General features: G+C 50.0%; 2 protein-coding genes across 6 annotated transcripts; both read right to left on the bottom strand.

Moving 5' to 3' along the window:
- Positions 1-1,662: 1,662 nt before the first annotated feature.
- On the bottom strand, positions 1,663-10,817 carry RAB4B (RAB4B, member RAS oncogene family). Of its 5 annotated transcripts, XR_013996911.1 has the most exons (9): positions 10,620-10,817; positions 9,244-9,324; positions 8,859-8,973; positions 7,535-7,597; positions 7,300-7,454; positions 6,094-6,189; positions 5,869-5,999; positions 3,018-3,155; positions 1,663-2,030 (listed from the first exon to the last, which is right to left on the bottom strand). XR_013996911.1 is itself a non-coding variant. In XM_081108127.1 (8 exons), exons 1-7 carry the CDS (start codon positions 10,633-10,635, stop codon positions 5,884-5,886), a joined length of 642 nt encoding a protein of 213 aa, XP_080964253.1. In that variant the 5' UTR covers positions 10,636-10,817; the 3' UTR covers positions 1,663-2,030; positions 5,869-5,883. The 5 variants fall into 5 exon arrangements, 3 of the variants coding, with proteins under 3 accessions (XP_080964253.1, XP_080964254.1, XP_080964255.1); XR_013996912.1 differs by lacking the exon at positions 8,859-8,973 and having other exon boundaries at positions 10,620-10,785; XM_081108127.1 differs by lacking the exon at positions 3,018-3,155.
- Positions 10,818-11,580: 763 nt separating this feature from the next.
- On the bottom strand, positions 11,581-13,820 carry MIA (MIA SH3 domain containing; the record flags this gene model as incomplete). Its single annotated transcript, XM_081108528.1, has 4 exons — positions 11,581-11,604; positions 11,914-12,024; positions 13,474-13,607; positions 13,694-13,820. 4 exons carry the CDS (start codon positions 13,818-13,820, stop codon positions 11,581-11,583), a joined length of 396 nt encoding a protein of 131 aa, XP_080964654.1.
- Positions 13,821-17,014: the final 3,194 nt, after the last annotated feature.

Genomic DNA, 17,014 nt, shown 5'->3' with positions numbered 1-17,014 from the left:
GGAGGGTACGTGACCGCACCCGGGCCGAGGAGACGGTGCGCAGGCGCGAGCCGCGGGAGGCGGGGCATGGGCGTTCACAACAGCCACACTCTAAAAAGGGGAGGGGGCCGGCCGACACGAGGCTCATTTGCACTCTACACCCCGCCCCCTTTTCGCGAGAGGAGGCTCGGATTTAGAAAGGGCTGAATCGGGGAAGTTTCTGCTGACATGCAAATGACATGGGGGAATATGCAAATAATGCTATTTACATGGACAAGCCCATCTTCTCAGAGCCGAGAACGCTGCGGAATGAGTAGCCGGTCGGGATGTGCCACGCAAAGATCGATGTCTTTTACATGGACAGCTCCACCTTCTCACAGCTCAAGAACAGGGATGAGATATTGAGAAATGTCGGCGCAGGTAGTTGGGAAATATATGTAAATGAATACGCCAGCAATAATTTACATAAGGCCTTTATGTAACGGAGGAAAGCAGTGCGGAATGTCCTTGAGGGGAGGGATCTCAGACTAGAAGGGATGATAACCCACTCCGCCCTGTCCCCTCGAAACAAGTGTTCGAGTCAGAATAAAGTAACCCAGGAAAGCCACGCAGAGATGTTTGCATGACAGCCTTGTCTTTTAAGAACATTTTAGGCGACTGAGCCTGGGAGGATTGTGTTGGAGGTTGACACATCCAGACGGAAGGGAGGTCCACTTAAATGCCCCCATCCCCTGGCTAGGTGGAACAGAGACGCAGGCCTTCCCTGTGTGGGTTAAAGCAGACTTGGGGGCGGTTAAGCAATTGGGAGTGTCCGGAGGGGACTTATCTGTCCCTGGCATAGCATGAGGTGTCCTAGGTTCACCTGGACACAAGATAATATACTGGGCTGGATTCAGTATGCACGTGAGTCCAGGTTGCACAAAGCCCCACATACACACAGAAAGGGCTCATGGTCACATACAGGTATCAAAGGAGTCAAATTCACATCAAAACACACAAAGACTGCCGTGCATGGCTTAGTGGTTGAGCAGACTTATGAACCAGGAAGTCACCGTTTGATTCCTAGTCAGGGCACATGTGCTGGTTGTGGGCTCTGTCCCCAGTGAGGGGCGTGCAGGAGGTGGCCAATCAATGATTCTCTCATCATTGATGTTTCTTTCTCTCCCTCTCTGAAATCAATAAAAAATGTATTTACACACACACACACACACACACACACACACACACACACAAAGACCTAAGAGGCACTCATGCAAGTTAGACACTGCCCAGGCTTTCAGGCATCAGGCATGTATAGGTATCACCCACAGGCCTAAATTCTTATTCATGTTGTTCGATGTCCCAAAGAGCCTCATGAATACAATCACTGAGGACACAGAATTATCACAAACAACAGTGCCACACACACAAGCAGCACATATTCCGACAGATACCATCAATAATGGCACACAGGGACATCAGTGTTATATATGTGGGCCTCCAGCGCACATTGTCACAAAATGTGCACACAGTGACAGACTCCCTCGTTAACAGGCACCTACCTGAGTCATGGAGTCATGGTGTACCTCCACACCATGTCTGATCCAGAAACGTGGCCCCAAACACCATGATACTCATTCTTCCGTTAGATACCTCTTCTGCCTCCCCTCCCTCCCTGCCATCCCAAAATGATGAAGGCCAAGACACAGGTATAAACAATGCTTTATGGGAGTGGAGAAGTAAGCCTTCAGGTAATAAATAACTCGTACTCGCAATGGCAGGGCCGGGGGAGCTGGGGCCAATGGCCCTGGTCACAGGCTTTGGGAACTCTTTGAGAATGGTTAGGAGTTCGAGGGGGATAGAGGGTAGCCAGGACAGAAGAAGCAGCAGCAGGTATGGATTCCCCCCTCCCCCGTGGCTCAGTCTTGCCCCTCAGCCAGGCCCAACCAGGCCAGGGAGGGGGAACAGGTGTCAGGACAGCTTCTCTGGGGCCAGGTGAGGGACTTGGCCTCCCAGGGCCTAGGTCTGGACCCCAGTCAGAAGGACAGGGCTGGTCCTGGAGAACAGGTGAGCTGAAAGAAAAGTGTGAGGTGAACTGGAAGGATCCTGGCTCTGTCCAGCTGGTGTGTCTGTCTCATTTCTGGGTATCTTTGTGCCCTCCTATCAGTGTCTGTCTCTCCATACCTTTCTCTCTCTCCAGGAGTTTCTACATTATCTGACTTTCTATTTCTCATCTGCATGTAATTTGTGGCATTCTCTGTGAGAGTTTCTCCTTGTTTCCTCAGAGTGCTGTCTCCTTGAGTCTGTAAAAAGGTAGCTCAGTGTCTAAATTTCATGTCCCCACCTTTGTATCTCTATGTAACTTCTACAGTCTCAGTGGTTCTTGCTCTGTTACAGATATCAATGACTGGGAGCTTCCAGGAATCCTGAAATCACTTCAGAATCTTTGGGGGGAGACCCAGGCATCAGTAGCTTTTAAAGATCTACTGGTGATTCCAATGTGCAACACTGGATTAATGGGATGGGAAATCAGTTTGGTGGGCCTTGACTAATCTTTGATTGAAAAAGAAGAAAATAGAGCCCAGCCAGTGTGGCTCAATGGTTGAGCATCAACCCATAAACCAAGAGGTCTCCATTTCGATTTCCGGTTTCAGGCTCAATCCCCAGGAGGGGGGATGCAGGAGGCAGCCGATCCATGTGTCTTTCTCATTAATGTTTCTATCTCTGTATCCCTCTCCCTTCTCTCTCTCTAAAATCAATAAAAACATTTTTTTAAGAATAAAATGGAATACATAGAAAATATCGGAGTGCATCATATGTAATAACTAGAGGCCCAGGTGTTCGGGTGGGGTCCCTCGGCCTGGCCTGCGGGGATAGGGCCAAAACCGGCTCTCCAACATCCCCTGAGGGGTCCTGGATTGCGAGAGGGTGCAGGCCAGGCCAACGGACCCCACCGGTGCATGATGGGGCTGGGTAGGGATCAAGGGAGGGCTCCAAGGTGTGTCCAGCCCGTCTAGCCCAGTCTGGATCTGCCAGACCCCAGCAGCAAGCAAACCTACCAGTCGGAGCGTCTGCCCCCTGGTGGTCAGTGCACATCATTGCAATTGGTCGAAAGGTCGGACCCTTAGCATATTAGGCTGTTATGATACAGGATATTGGTCCATGGAGATACAAAGCAGATAAGTGGGTGCCAGAGGCTGGAGAGAACGAGGAGTGACTGTTTAGTGGGTACGGAGTTTCCTTTTAAGGTAACGAAATGTTTTGGAACTAGACAGAGGTGGTAGTTGCACAATCTTGTGAAAGTACTGAATGACACACTTTCAGATGGCTAGATTTATCTTATGTAAATATCACCACAATTTTAAAAAAAAAGAATATTGGTGCTAAGAAAACATGTGTTTCAGTTTTATATGTGTGTGCCTGTATTAGATCAACATATATTTCCTCCAACAGATTGCAGTCAACAAAGTGAAAAAACATCATCTTACTATATTTGATTCCCTGAGAGCAAACCCTGAAACAGACCCTGGGCTAAGCCCTGGGGGGAAGAGTACACTCATTCATTTCTGCATAGCCAGAGTCTTTCAGGGATAAAAGGAAGAAAAAGAATAGGAGTTGGTGTAAGAAAGGAGGCGGGAGGACAGGCGCACCCAACCGAGGCACAGCAGATGGAAAGGCTTGGATGGAAGAGAGAGCACTATCCAAGGAACTTACCCAGGACTCCTCTCTCTCATCAGGAAATCATTTTGGTTTTGCCTTCAAAGCCTATCCAGTACAACCCCGTTCCCCCACAGCCACTCCGGAACTGCCAATGGCTGGGAGGGGAAATGGGCATGAAGTGCAGAGGGAGCACTGGAAGACAGTCACACCCCCAGAGAAGTCAGGATGGGACCAAATCCTGTAGGATCTTGCAAGCCTGTCAAGTCGTTTGGAGCAAACACGGCTTCCTGAAGGAGAGGGAGGAAGTTAGTATGGAAAAGAGGGAAGGGACAGTGTTCCTGGCAGAAGCAGCAAAATGAGCAAAGACCCAGAAATATAGAAAAAACTTTAGTGTGGCTACAGTGGCCTGAGAGGTGGAAAGAGATGCAAGTTGAAGCAGGAAAGAGATGCAGAGTCAAACACCAGGCTGAGGAGCCTCAGCTATATCTCATGGACCCTGGGAGCCATGAATGGTTTTAAGCAAGAGAGACAGGATAGGATGTGCTTTAGAAAGACCCAATGGCTACATTAAGAGGGCACAAGACTGGAGACAGAAACCAGGGAGGATACAGAACCTATATACACCTAAATACCTTCTCTGCCCCCCTTCCTCCCAGATGATGGTATTGTCCACCATCATCTCTCACCTTCACTTTGCAGTAGCCTGCTCACTGGTCTTCCAGGTCACGCCCTCCACACAGTCCCCCACTATATGCAGTAAGAGGGACCCTATGAACACCCGAATCAGATCCCATCCCTCCTCTGCTCAGAACCCTCCTATGGTTCCCACCCCATCCAGTGTATAAGCCAGGGTCCTCCCTGTGGCTCAGAAGACCCTAATTCATCTGCTTCCCTGCACTTCGGACCTCATCTCCTGCTATACCATACCACCCCCTCACACACACATGCACACACACATACACACACACACATGCACACACACTCCACTCCAGCCACATTAGCCTCCTTGGTCTTCTCTACTCATGCCAGGCATAGCATTGCCACAGGGCCTTTGCACTAGCTGTTTTCTGCCTAGAACACTCTTTCCCCAAATCCCCATATAACCTCCTCCCTTACCTTCTTTTTTTTTTTAAATATATTTCTTTATTGATTTCAGAGAGGAAGGGAGAAGGAGAGATAGAAACATCAATGATGATAGAGAATCACTGATCGGCTGCCTCCTGCACACCCGCTACTGGGGATCGAGCCCACAACCCAGGCATGTGCCCTTGGCCGGAATTGAAGCCGGGACCCATCGGTACACAGGCTGATGCGCTATCCACTGAGCCAAGCCGGCCAGGACCTCCCTTACCTTCTTTGAGTCTTTGCCCAAATATCACCTTCTCCCCCTGGTCGGTTGCTCAGTAGTTAGAACATCAGCCCAAAGACCAAAAGGTCTCGGGTTTGATTCCCAGTCAAGGGCACATATCTGGGTTTCAAGTTCACTCCCCAGCTAGGTTGGGGCAGGTGAGGGAAGCAACCAGTCAATGTCTCTCTCTCACATCAAGGTTTCTCTCTCTCTCTCACCCCCTCCTCCATACCCTCCACTATCTCTAGAAAAATCAATGGAAAAAATATCCTTGGTTGAGGATTTAAAAAAAAAATGTCATCTTCTCAGTAGGGCCTTGCCTTATCTTCCTGTTCAAAATTCCATTCCCCACCCCACACCCCTCCTTGCCCTGCATAACTCTTATCTCCCTAATGACTATATAATTTACTTATGTATCTTATTTGTCTGTCTCCTCCATGAAGGCAGGGATTTTTTAAAATACATTTTTATTGATTTCAGAGATGAAAGAGAATCATCTATCGGCTGTCTCCTGCACACTCCACACTGGGAATCTAGCCCACAACCTGGGCATGTGCCCTGACTGGGAATCGAACCATGACCTCCTGGTTCATAGGTCAATGCCCAACCACTGAGCCATGCTGGCTGGGCTGAAGGCAGGGATTTTGTGTTTCATGAGTGACTTGAACAGGGCCTGGCACATAGTAGATGCTCAATGAATATTTCATGAAATATGAATGGGAGGGTCAGAGATCCAGGCCAGACTTCCCCTGGCCAGGAAGATGGTTCCTTTAACTCGTGTTTTTGCATTTTTCTCTCACTGTTTCTCTTGTCACCTTTCTTTTTCTGTGTCTCTGTCGCTGTTCCATACTCCCCCTTGCCAGGAGACCACCCCTGCAGTCCCTGAGTCCCCAGTATCCCACCTGGCTCCGCAGGTCTCAGCAGCCACAGGGCTGTGGGGCCACGGCCTGGGCACTCCGAGGCTGCCGCAGCTGGCGAAGGGAAGCATCACCGTACTGAATGCCTGAGCCCATCCTCTCGGGGTCGAGCTCACCTGGGAGCGAGGGGAGAGGTCAGGATGGGTCCCTTGGAAACCTCTGGCCCCTACCTTCCACTCCCACTCCCACTCTGGTCAGTCTGTGCCTCACCTGAGTCGATCTTGTTCAGGATGGTGCGGGCACACTTCAGGAAAGCCTCCTCCACGTTCTCCCCTGTGAGAGCACTGGTTTCCAGGAACATTAGTTCTGGGGGCAGATGCTCAGGTCAGGACCTCAGTCAATCCCCATCCTCTACTCCAACCCTGACCTGCTGCCTCTCATTCTGTTCCTCAAACGTGCCACCTTTGCCCTCACTCCTGGCCTTCACACACACCATTTCCCTGCCATGAATGCCCTTCTCCCCAGGTACTCACCTAGCTCTTCCTTCAGAGCTCAGAACACACATGATCTTGGCATGATCTGGTCTCACTACAGTAGGTCCCCCAGGGAGTCCTCCCTGACCTCCCAGGATGGGTCAGGTGCCTCCTCAGGCTCCCATGAGCCCGTGTCTCCCCCAGCCTGGTCCTGATTCCTCTGGGTTATCACTGTGTGGAAATGCACTTGCTTGCCCACCTACCCGACACTGGACTGTGAGCTAGGCCCATGCTGTCATCATCACCGTGTCCTTAGCGCCATCTAGCAAGGCCCAGGTCCACTACAATTCACCCATCAGTCATATGACAAGGCCTCAAAGTAAATTAAGAGCCAGGATTGAAACCCACATCTTTCTGATGGCAAAACCTCCTCTAAACCTGGAGGTTACAAACTGGAAGAACATGGACAGTCCCTAAGCCAGCAGACATTTGGCCAACACAATATTTTCAAATGGATTTGTACTTGCATTCCTTTTAACAGGCTGTCAGTCTTGTACACTCCATTGATGCCAGTGCCTGCTAACATGGTCAACCCCAACCTATCTCCTTTAATCACAAAACATGCCTGTCCCCTAGGGCCATTGGAGTTTGCAGTTTCTAGCTTACACCAATACCCTGTGCCCTCGCCATGGTGGTTGAAACCTTCTTAGCAGCCAGCATTATCAAGTACCCACTCCATCCAGGGGGTGCTGAAGGCTTTCCATGAGCCATGCCCCTTAACCATCATGCGGAATGTGAGACAGAAACATTGTGAGCCCCACTTTCTAGACAAGGAAGCTGAGGACCAGAGCAGTCACATGATATACATGTGGCAACACTCACATTTGAACGCAGACCTCTCTAAACCTCCACATTCTCCTGCTGGACACGGCCAGAGAGAGCCAGAAGGTCCACGGCCCCAGTGGACTGTTCCCGTCCCTGTCGCTCACCCTATGGCTCTCACCGTTCTCCTGGGCAAAGCGGGAGGCCTCCAGGAAAGTAACCTCACGCTCCAGGTCCAGGTCCTTCTTGTTGCCGCAGAGGATGACCACGATGTTGGGGCTAGCCAGTGTGCGGGCGTCTGTCAGCCAAGCAGCCAGCGAGTTATAAGTCTCCCGGCTGTGGAGAAGGAAAAAAAAGGGAGGTAGGTGCAGGAGAGGGGCCACCCAGATCCTACCCCATCCATTTCGTACACCTACCTGGTGATGTCGTACACCAGCAGGGCTCCAGCTGCCCCTCGGTAATAACTCCGTGTCACAGACCTGGGGGGCCAGGGGGACCCAGTCACCTCAGAGGCTGGGGTCTGCCCCAAGACTGCCCCCCTCTGCAGAGAGACTGGTGGTTTGGAGGCTCCCTTCACTGCTGGCCCTTCCCCCAAAACTTGGCATGACCTGGTCTCACTACAATGCCTCTCTGTCTCACAGTCTCTATCTCCCTCAACCTCTATATCACTTAGCATTTTGTTTGCCTCTTAGTCTTTCTCTGTCTTTGACTCTCCTGTGTCCCTGTCTTTCTGTATTCCTTCATTGGTCTGTCTTTCTGTCTCTGTTGTGTGTGTGTGTGTATGTGTGTGTGTGTGTGTGTTTAAATCTCTATTTCTGTCTCTGTCTCATTCATACTCACATTTTCTGTCATCTCCCTTTTGCCTAGTCCTGGCCAGATGCTATGCAACTACATCTGCTTATCCCTCTTCTGCTGTGTCTGGGGGAGGCCCCCTTCCCAGTGTGGCCAACTGTCTGCATCTCCCTGTGCCACCAGTCTGGGTCCTCTAGAACTCATGCAATCAGTCCACAGCATTTATTGAGCACTTACTGCAAACCCAGTTTGTGTCGCACACCTGTCTTTCCTTCGCCCTCTGTCTCTGGCCTGGCGTCTGTGCACCTCACACAGTAAACTAACACACGACGATTAACTTAGCAGCTCTTCTTCTCTTGTTTCTCTTCTGTCTCTTCCTCAGACTCAGGGTTTCTATATGTCTATCACCTTTCTCCAGACATTTCCTGAAGATATACTGTGCACTGAGTAACTATTCGTTACTCTCCCTGCTATTCCTGTCCCCCTTTCCCTGTCTTTGTTCTCTGTCTCATCTCAGTTATCTTTCTCTTCTTCTCGGTCTCTCTCTTTCTCTCTCCTTCTCTGTTTATCTCTTTCGAGTGTCCCTTTCCCTTTCTGTTTTAGTCACTCTCTTTCCATCTCTACCCTCTGATGCCCACCCCAGGTATCTTTCTCTTCAGGCTGGGTCTCTCCCTGGCTCTCTCACCCTGTATCATGCTTCTTTCTCAGTCTGTTTCTCTCACTGTCTCTGTCATCCTCCCTCCAGGCTCCTCCTCCACTTGGCTGTCTGTGCTTGCTCCTCAGGCTCTGTCTCCCTCCTTCTGCCTTGCCTGCCCTCTCAGTATCTCCTTGCTCTATCATTGTATCTCCAAGTGTCTCTGCACACCTCTCTCTCCCATTTCCTCTCCTCTCTCCTCCCCCACCCCCACCCCCACTCTCTCTCTCTCCTTGGGAGCCCAGCCCACTTACCGAAACCGCTCCTGGCCAGCTGTGTCCCAAATCTGCAGTTTCACAGTCTTCCCACCCACGTTAACTACCCGAGATCCGAATTCCACTCCGATCGTGTGGTTGGAGTCCTGTTTGACTGGGAGTAGTGGGAGGGCAAAAAGAGGCAGTGCAGGGGCTCAGAGGATTCCCTGTCCTCCAAGGCCCCCTCAACCCGTTCCCATTGCTGGGGAGACTGAGGCTCAAGGAGGAACTAGCCAAGAGCATACACCATAGCAAGAATCAGGCAGCCAGCACTGGAGTGTATCTATGGGCCGTTCTGCCCCTGTCCATCCAACCATTGCCCACTTATTCACACCATGCCCATACCCATCATTCAGTGCTCCCGGGACCACTCCCAGACACTCACATTTATTCTCAATGAACTGATGAAGAAGACATGATTTGCCAGTTCCTGCACTGCCAATCACCAGGAACTTGAAGAGAAAGTCTGAGCAGATGGAGCCAGAATCAGGAAAATCCAGACAGAGAGAAACATACAGGAGAAAATATGGAAACCAAGAGGCCATTACAGTTACAGGGAGAGAAACAAACACAAGCAGAGTAGTGGGTAACAATAATAATAGAAAATTCTTATATAATGCTTACCATGTACCAGACACAGTTCTAAAGTTCTTTACCTACATCAACAACTCCTTTAATCCTTGGGAAAACTCTATGAGGGAGTTGTACTAATAATTATCCCCATTTTCCAGATGAGGAAACTGAGGCCAGAAAGGTTAACTCTCTTGCCCAAGGCCCCCCAGCTAGGCAAAGCGGGTATTCAAACCCAGGCCAACTGGCTCCAGAGTCCAAGATCTTAGCTATTACATTGCTAAGGCCTCTTTTATCAAGGACTACAATATCCTCATTTGCCGTCGACATGACCACAAAACATTTCCCCAATAGGTTTTTTCCTGCTATGTTGGTAGCATAGCATTCAGCCTACTGGGAACATTTAAAAAAAAAAAAAAAGGACTACAATATCACCCTTGCCCCTCATGACTTCACCTGCTACCGCTCTGACTCATTAATTCCACTCTAGCCTCTGGCTTTCAGTCTACTCCCTGAAGATGACAAGCTGCTTCCGGCCTCAGGGTCTTTGCACTTGTTGCCTATGCTTTTCCCTATTTGTTGAATGAATGCTGCTCCCTCTGACTCCTAAACCAGTGATCTTTCTACTGCACCCTGTCCTCCCACCTCCTATCCATCCATCCTGATTTTCCAATTCTAAGTCCCTCCTTCCTTTCCCTCTACCCAAGGCCCTGCCCCTACTCTCAAGCTTGAGGCCCACCCCTTGCCACTAGTCCCACCCCATAATTCAAAGACAACTCATCCCCAACCCTATTCCAGACCTCTCAAGCCAGAGCAGTCACGGGGTCCAGAGCATCCCTGCAGGAAACCCTTAGCCCATCAAACTCGATCCCTGCTATTCAGCCCTGCCCCAACCACGCAGGCTCCGCCCCGACGTGTTAAGGCCCACCCTCTCCCTCAAATCCACCTGATCCATCATGCCAGGCCTCCCTCAATTCCCGCCCCAAACTATTAAACCCATAACCAGACCCGCAGGCCCCGCCCAAATCGATTAAGCTCAGCCTCAGACCCACTAAACCCCGCCCAGCACCCACTAGGCCCTGCCCCATAAGACCAGACCCCGCCCCCTGACTAAAGCCCCGCCCCACTCCCGCAGGCCGCATCCTTCCTGGGCCCGGACACCCGACCGCAGCTTACGCCCAGAATCCTCACCGTAGGTCTCGGCCATGACTTGGTCGTGGCCGCTCAGGGCCTCAATATGGCGCCGCGGCCGCGCCTGCTCCTCGGACAGCAGCCGCTCTACTCCGGCTACAGCCCCGGCTTCTTCCTACTCCAGGAGCCCGGCGCCGCCACTTCCGCCTCCACCCGCCTCCGGCACGACCCCTAGGGCCTCAGGATACCCGGCCACACTTCCCAAAGGCAGGGATTGGCGGACTCAGCGGTCAGAGGGCGGGACATAAGGCACGGATTGACGGTGTGAGAGAGGACGAGCGGAAAGAGGCGGGACCAAGACAAGCGATTGGCGGAGCAAGTGGGAAGGGGCGGTACAGATGCAGCCGAGCGAAGAAACGGATTTGGTCAGGAGTTGGGGGGCCAAGTCGAGACTCCACATTGGGTAGTAGAGGACTTGGGGGCGGGGATATGGATGCAAAGAAGAGAGTAAGGACCGGATAGATTAAAGAGCCTAGCAAGTGCGATTTCGACCTCAGAGGCAGGAAGGATGAAAATTGGGGGAATACGCGCAGGTTAACCACCTCCTTCCTCCCTTTGTAGATAATCTTCCAAGAAGACCTCTGCTCTGCGATTGCTGTCTTCCTCAAGATCCAACTGGCTCATTCCCAATAATTTCACATCGTTCCATTTATTGGTTTAGAGGACACTACAATTCCCCATTGGGCTGTTCAGATTGTGTGCGATATCTAAATTTAGGAGCCCACCTCGGGTACCCAGCTTAGAAAAAGTGCTTTTAGTCAGTGGAACTCTACCTAGCAACCACTGACGTTCCTGCAGTCAGTGGTTGATTGGCCAGACTCAGGAACCTGGGGACCCATTTCCATTATACCAATAGATCCCCACCACAAAGAAAGACCACAGCGAATCGCAGTTTGCATTTGGCTGATGTATTTGCATAAAGCTGGAAGAAATAAACAGCTGGGACAGCGGTAGGCTGAGCTCACTGGCAGTAGAAATCCCATTTCTGGAAAAGAGAAAAGGAAAACAGTGGGGACAAAACCAGTGGTCACACCACAAAGAATCTAGGGATTTTAGCAAAGGCCTTAGGGGCCAAGTTTGGCCACACAAGTGCAATGCAAAATAGCCCAGAGCCCTGTAATCTTGCACCTCTCAACTGCAACACGACAGAAATCATGCCCTATTTTACAGATGAGAAAATTGAGGCAGAAAACTTGGCTAGGCTTCCAGGCAGCCAAAGGTAGAAGCCTTTTTGCCCATTATCAAAACCCAAGGATCCTCCCTCTAGATACCTGCCAGCCCCCAACACACTCACATCTGTCTTCACATCGATTTTGCCAGGTTTCAGGGTCTGGTCCTCCCGTACAATACTACTGGGGAAAAAGCCCAAGCGAGCAGCCAGGTCTCCATAGTAATCTCCCTGAACCTAGGGAAAAGGGGTTTAAAAGCCTGGGTCTGGGAAAGTGACAAGCTTGCAACTCCTAAAGATCTTTGTACTAGCTCTCCAGGGATCTCCACGTGGTTGGCTCCATCCTTGTCAATCAGATCTCAGCTTAAAGTCACCTGTTCTGAAGCCTCCCTCACCACCTGATGTAGTCACCCATTCACTCACATGCATTTTCAAAGAAGCATATTGGCTAACTTTGATGGTTTGTCTTCTTCCAATAGAATAAAAGGGATTATTTGCACCTTGGCCAGTATTCTTAGTGGTTAGAGTGCCTTGTGCCTGGGAGGATTGAGGATTCGAATTCCTGGTCAAGGGCACATACCTGGATTGCAGGTTCAATCTCCCCAGCCGTGGTCAGGGAGCGTGTGGAAGTCACCTAATCTGTGTGTCTCTCACATCGATGTTTCTCCCTTCTCCCCACGTTCTCCCTTACACTCCCTCTAAAAATCAGTGGAAAAAAATATCCTCACTCCTTGGATGAGGATTATTTGCTACTAGAGGCCTGGTGCACGAAATTCGTGAACTTGATGGGAGGTCCCCTCAGTCCAGCCTGTGCCCTCTCGCAGTCCCAGATACCTCTTACAGTCTGGGACCCCACACTCCTTACTGCCTGCCTGCTCGCTGCACCTTAGTGCAGCTGCAGAGGCGGGAGCCTCTCCCACTGCTGCGCTCACCAGCCCTGAGCCTGCCTTCCTGCTAAGCAGCCCTACCCCTGTGGGAGCACACTGACCACCAGGGGGCAGCTCCTGCGTTGAGCGTCTGCCCCGTGGTGGTCAGTGCGCATCATAGCAACCAGTCATTCTGGTTGTTCCACCGTAATGGTCGCTTAGGCTTTTATTATATAGACTAGAGGCCTGCTGCACGAAATTCATGCACTTGAGGGGCGGTCCCTCAGCCCAGCCTGCACCCTCTGGCAGTCCAGGATTCCTTGCAGGATGTCCAACTGGCGGCTTAGGCCCGCTCCCCGGAGAGTGGACTTAAGCCGTCAGTCGGACATCCTTAGCACTGCCATGGAGGCAGGAGAGGCTCCCGCCACCACCACTGTGCTCGCCAGCCGTAAGCCCAGCTCAGTGCTTCTGGCTGAGTAGCGCTCCCCCTGTGGGAGCACACTGACCACCAGGGGGTAGCTCCTGCATTGAGCACCTGCCCCCTGGTGGTCAGTGCATGTCATAGCGACCAGTTTTTCTGCAATTCGGTCAATCTGTATATTAGCCTTTTATTACATAGGATTATATCTTCAGTGCCTAGAACAGAACTTGGCACCATAGGAGGTGCCCTATAATTATTGCTAAACAAGGTAAAAGTAGATCACAATAGTACCCCTAAACTCTATTTCAGTTCACCCCTCAAATTTTCCCTTTATGTGGAAAATTAGGGTGCACTCCCACACCAGCCCCATACCCCTTCTTCTATTCTCCCAAGACTCACACTGCCTCCCCAGAAGAGCCGACCACGGCCCTTCAGCTTTGAGAAGACATACACAATTTGGCCCCTGTGTATGGTCAGGAAACGGCAGTCGGGGGCTACGTAGTCCTGAAGAGCCACAGCCATGGAGATGGGGTCTGGGGAAGGAATATAAGGGAATAACACCCTCCACTCAGGCTGGCAATCTAAGCCCCCCAACCCCAACCCCAACCCCAGCTCTTACGGCTGCATTCCTCATCAGCACACAGCTTCCAGTCGGCCAGCTTGGGCATGGGGCGGCCCCCAACAGTAGATCCTGGGAAGGCAGACAGCAAGATGACACCGAGGAACACCCTGGACCAAGTCATCATGGACTACGAGCAGGAGAGTGACTAAGCAGGGAACGGGGTCTCCAATTTCCTCCTCCCTCCCTCTTTACAGCAGTACAAGGAATCCTGTGTTCTTAGTTTTGTCCCAAATTTTGCCCACACCACCTAGAGGCTGCTACCCAGCCAGAACCATTTCAAGGACAGGGTGGGGGCTTCACACCCAAGGAAATGCCTAGAGCTCCAAAGCTGCCCAGCTACCCCCTCAGCAGTCAGAGGCCCAGACAGGCAGGCTGAGGTATTCAATTCCATCTTCTCCAGTTGGCTTGGGTACCTAGCTTGGAATTTCCTGTGCTGAGGGACAGAACAGGCAGCCCTTTGATTGCCAAGAATAGCGCCAGCTCTCAAATATTGAGTGAATATTATATGTTGGACCTTAGGCTAGGTGTACCCTGCCATGATCATTATTTATCCTCACCAGTCACTTCCTGACTCAGTGACCTGGGCTAAGCTATATTCTTCTTTTGGAGCCTCACCTTTCTCATCTGTACAATAGAGATAAAAGCTAATAGTTCTTTATAATGCGTTTACCATTTTAATTACCATATTTTTCCATGTATAAGACGCCCCGCCCCCCCGCTTTTCAAACCCAAAACTAAGAACTCAGTATTTTAAACATTTTGCTGGTTTTCCTCTTACTAGTAAGGCCTTCTTTTTGGCATCTTAAGGAGTTGTTCTTCCTGTTTTCTCCACTGTCTGATCATACACTCAGTGGGAGCAGGTCAAAATTGTCTCTCTACAGCTCTATTTCCATGCTCTTTTGCAGAGCTGATTACATTCAGTTTGAATTTTGCAGAGTAAGACTATCGCTTACCCGTATTTGTCTTTTTATTTTTTGACATCTTTATAGGCTCAGTACGCTCTGGTCCCTGTTGCATCTGTGCACTCTCCACCTCCACCTCCAATTATGGCATCAGCTGATGTCAGTAACAATAAGGTTCATGATTGGAGGAAGCCTGTTTGACACGGTATGGTCAGCTATGCACCCAGATGGGTCCCTCCTCGACTGACTTCCGTGTATAAGATGCCCCTTGATTTTCAGTCTAACGATTTTAGAAAAAATAGCGTCTTATACACAGAAAAATATGGTATGTACTTTTATTGACTCCAACAAATACCCCATTTTGTGTGGAAATAGAAACACAGAGCCTTAAAGTTATTCACAAGGTTATAGAGCCAGTAAGTACAGGGGCTAGATTTGGGTCCAGGCCCATACTGAGTTTGGAGTTCAGTTGCCCAGAGTTAGAATAAAAAAGTGGAGGATTTGAATTCAAGGCTCACCTCTAAATTGTGCCTCAAATAAAAGAGCCACGTGGTGAGATCATTCTCCTGGGCGGCCATCTCTTTCCCTAGGCATTCTCACTTTTGGGACAGCAAGTCCAAATTTTTTTAGGGGAGAAGAGGGTGAATAATCAATCTTGGGTGGAGAATTCATCAGGGGCATGTAAAACATACCCAATACCCAGCACCAAGTATTGTGAGAACATTCAACAGCTCTACTTAAATGTCACCTCCTCCAAGGGCCTTCCTGAACCACCCAGTAGTCACTGTTCCCCAGCCTCACCCTCTCATCACTCCATGACGTTTTGCTGGTACACAGTACTTGACATTAGCTTGTCTATTTTATTCACCATTGTATATCCTATACCAAGAACAGTATTTAGCACAGAAAAAGTACTCAGCAAGTATCTGCTGAATTTATTGAGTGCTTGCTAAGTGCCTGGCAGTGGGGAGTAACAGCACAAATACCACAGTATAAATATAGATTCCTCTTTACACAAGAAAATGACTGAGTAGGTGAAGGGATAGCTAGGAATGTCTGCATGTCCCCCATGCAGACAGCAGAGACTGGGATCTGCTGACCACAGAACCAGTGTGGTGGGCAAGATGTTTCCACTTGCCATCTGCAATAACACTGTGTCTTGTAGTAAAGGGGACCATCTCTTTCTACTTCCAATCTTTCAGATCTTACAGGGAGAAAGTCTGCATTTGGTGTTACAAGTCTCATCACTTCACTGACGTTCCTCTTTATTGATAAGACCAGAGGGGAGAGAGGTGTGCGCTAGCCTTGGCAGGAAAAATATTCAGCGAATGTAAGCCTATGTCCTACTGCCCTTGTTTTTGTGTTCATTTTGTGCTTCTGTCAAATAATCTTATTTTTCCATCTACATAGTATGAGAAAGGGTCTGAAGCAATATTTTTTTTTGAGTCAATATAAAATTCTCCAGATTAGGTGTGTAACAGACAGTTAAGGGAGATCCTCCATTCCATCTTTCCTTATCCGTACCTTCAGCTGCAAACATGACTGTCTAGCCAGAGACTACATTTCCCAGACTCCCCTGCAACTAGGGCACTGAAGAGGAATTTGAGTCTTCTGGCTGGCAACAGCTGGTCAGCAAGGGAGGTCAGTTGTTTGTGCCAGCATCTGGTCGGTAGCTTCCCATGTATGTTCAAGTCCGTCTGGGCCTCCTGTTAGCAGCAGTGGCATCTTCCTGAATTCTAGACTGAAGCTCCATCAGGGGTTACACACTTGAACTCAAGTGTCTCAAACCCAGACTGCCATTCCTACTATCCTTCCAATGGTTTCATGAGCACCTAATTAATTACAGTGGGGCCTTGACTTACGAGTGTCCTGACTAACGAGTTTTTTGAGATACGAGCCATCTCTCGGCTGATTTTTTGCTTTGAGTTGCGAGCTAAAATTCGGGTTACGAGCCAGCTTCAGATACCCCACAGCTAGCTGGCGCAGCGAACGTCACAGTGAACGCCACAACATCAGCCCAGCATCACATGTCTCACTCGTTCACTTTTTGATTTAACATACGAGTAATTTGAGTTACGAGCTCCATCACGGAACGAATTAAACTCGTAAGTCAAGGCCCCACTGTACCTTCTTTCTTCCTGAAGTACCCAGGGTGGGACTGTTGCTGTAACAGAAGGCACTTTGTGAAGATTAGAAACAGGCGAAGAAAAACGTCTTCCTTGCCCTGACCAGTTTGGCTCAGTGGCTGGAGCATTGGCCTGTGGTCTGAAGAGTCCTAGGTTCGATTCCGGTCAAGGGCATGTACCTTGGTTGCGGGCACATCCCCAGTAGGAGGTGTGCAGGAGGCAGCTGATCAATGTTTCTCTCTCATGGATGTTTCTAACTCTCTATCCCTCTCCCTTCCTTTCTGTAAAAA

The sequence above is a fragment of the Myotis nattereri genome (assembly GCF_964212035.1).
Source record: "Myotis nattereri genome assembly, chromosome: 15".
Taxonomy (NCBI): domain Eukaryota; kingdom Metazoa; phylum Chordata; class Mammalia; order Chiroptera; family Vespertilionidae; genus Myotis; species Myotis nattereri.
The sequence above is the reverse complement of the archived record's forward strand: the minus strand, read 5'-3'. Positions and strand labels throughout refer to the sequence as shown.

Bases quoted from the DNA above. Each gene is read 5' to 3' on its own strand.
- RAB4B (XM_081108127.1), bottom strand. The intron at 6,190-7,299 runs GTGAGAGCCATA...ATCTGCCCCCAG, and splicing joins CCGCTTTGCCCAGGAGAACG to AACTAATGTTCCTGGAAACC. The intron at 6,000-6,093 runs GTGAGGCACAGA...CCTCGCTCCCAG, and splicing joins CCTGAACAAGATCGACTCAG to GTGAGCTCGACCCCGAGAGG.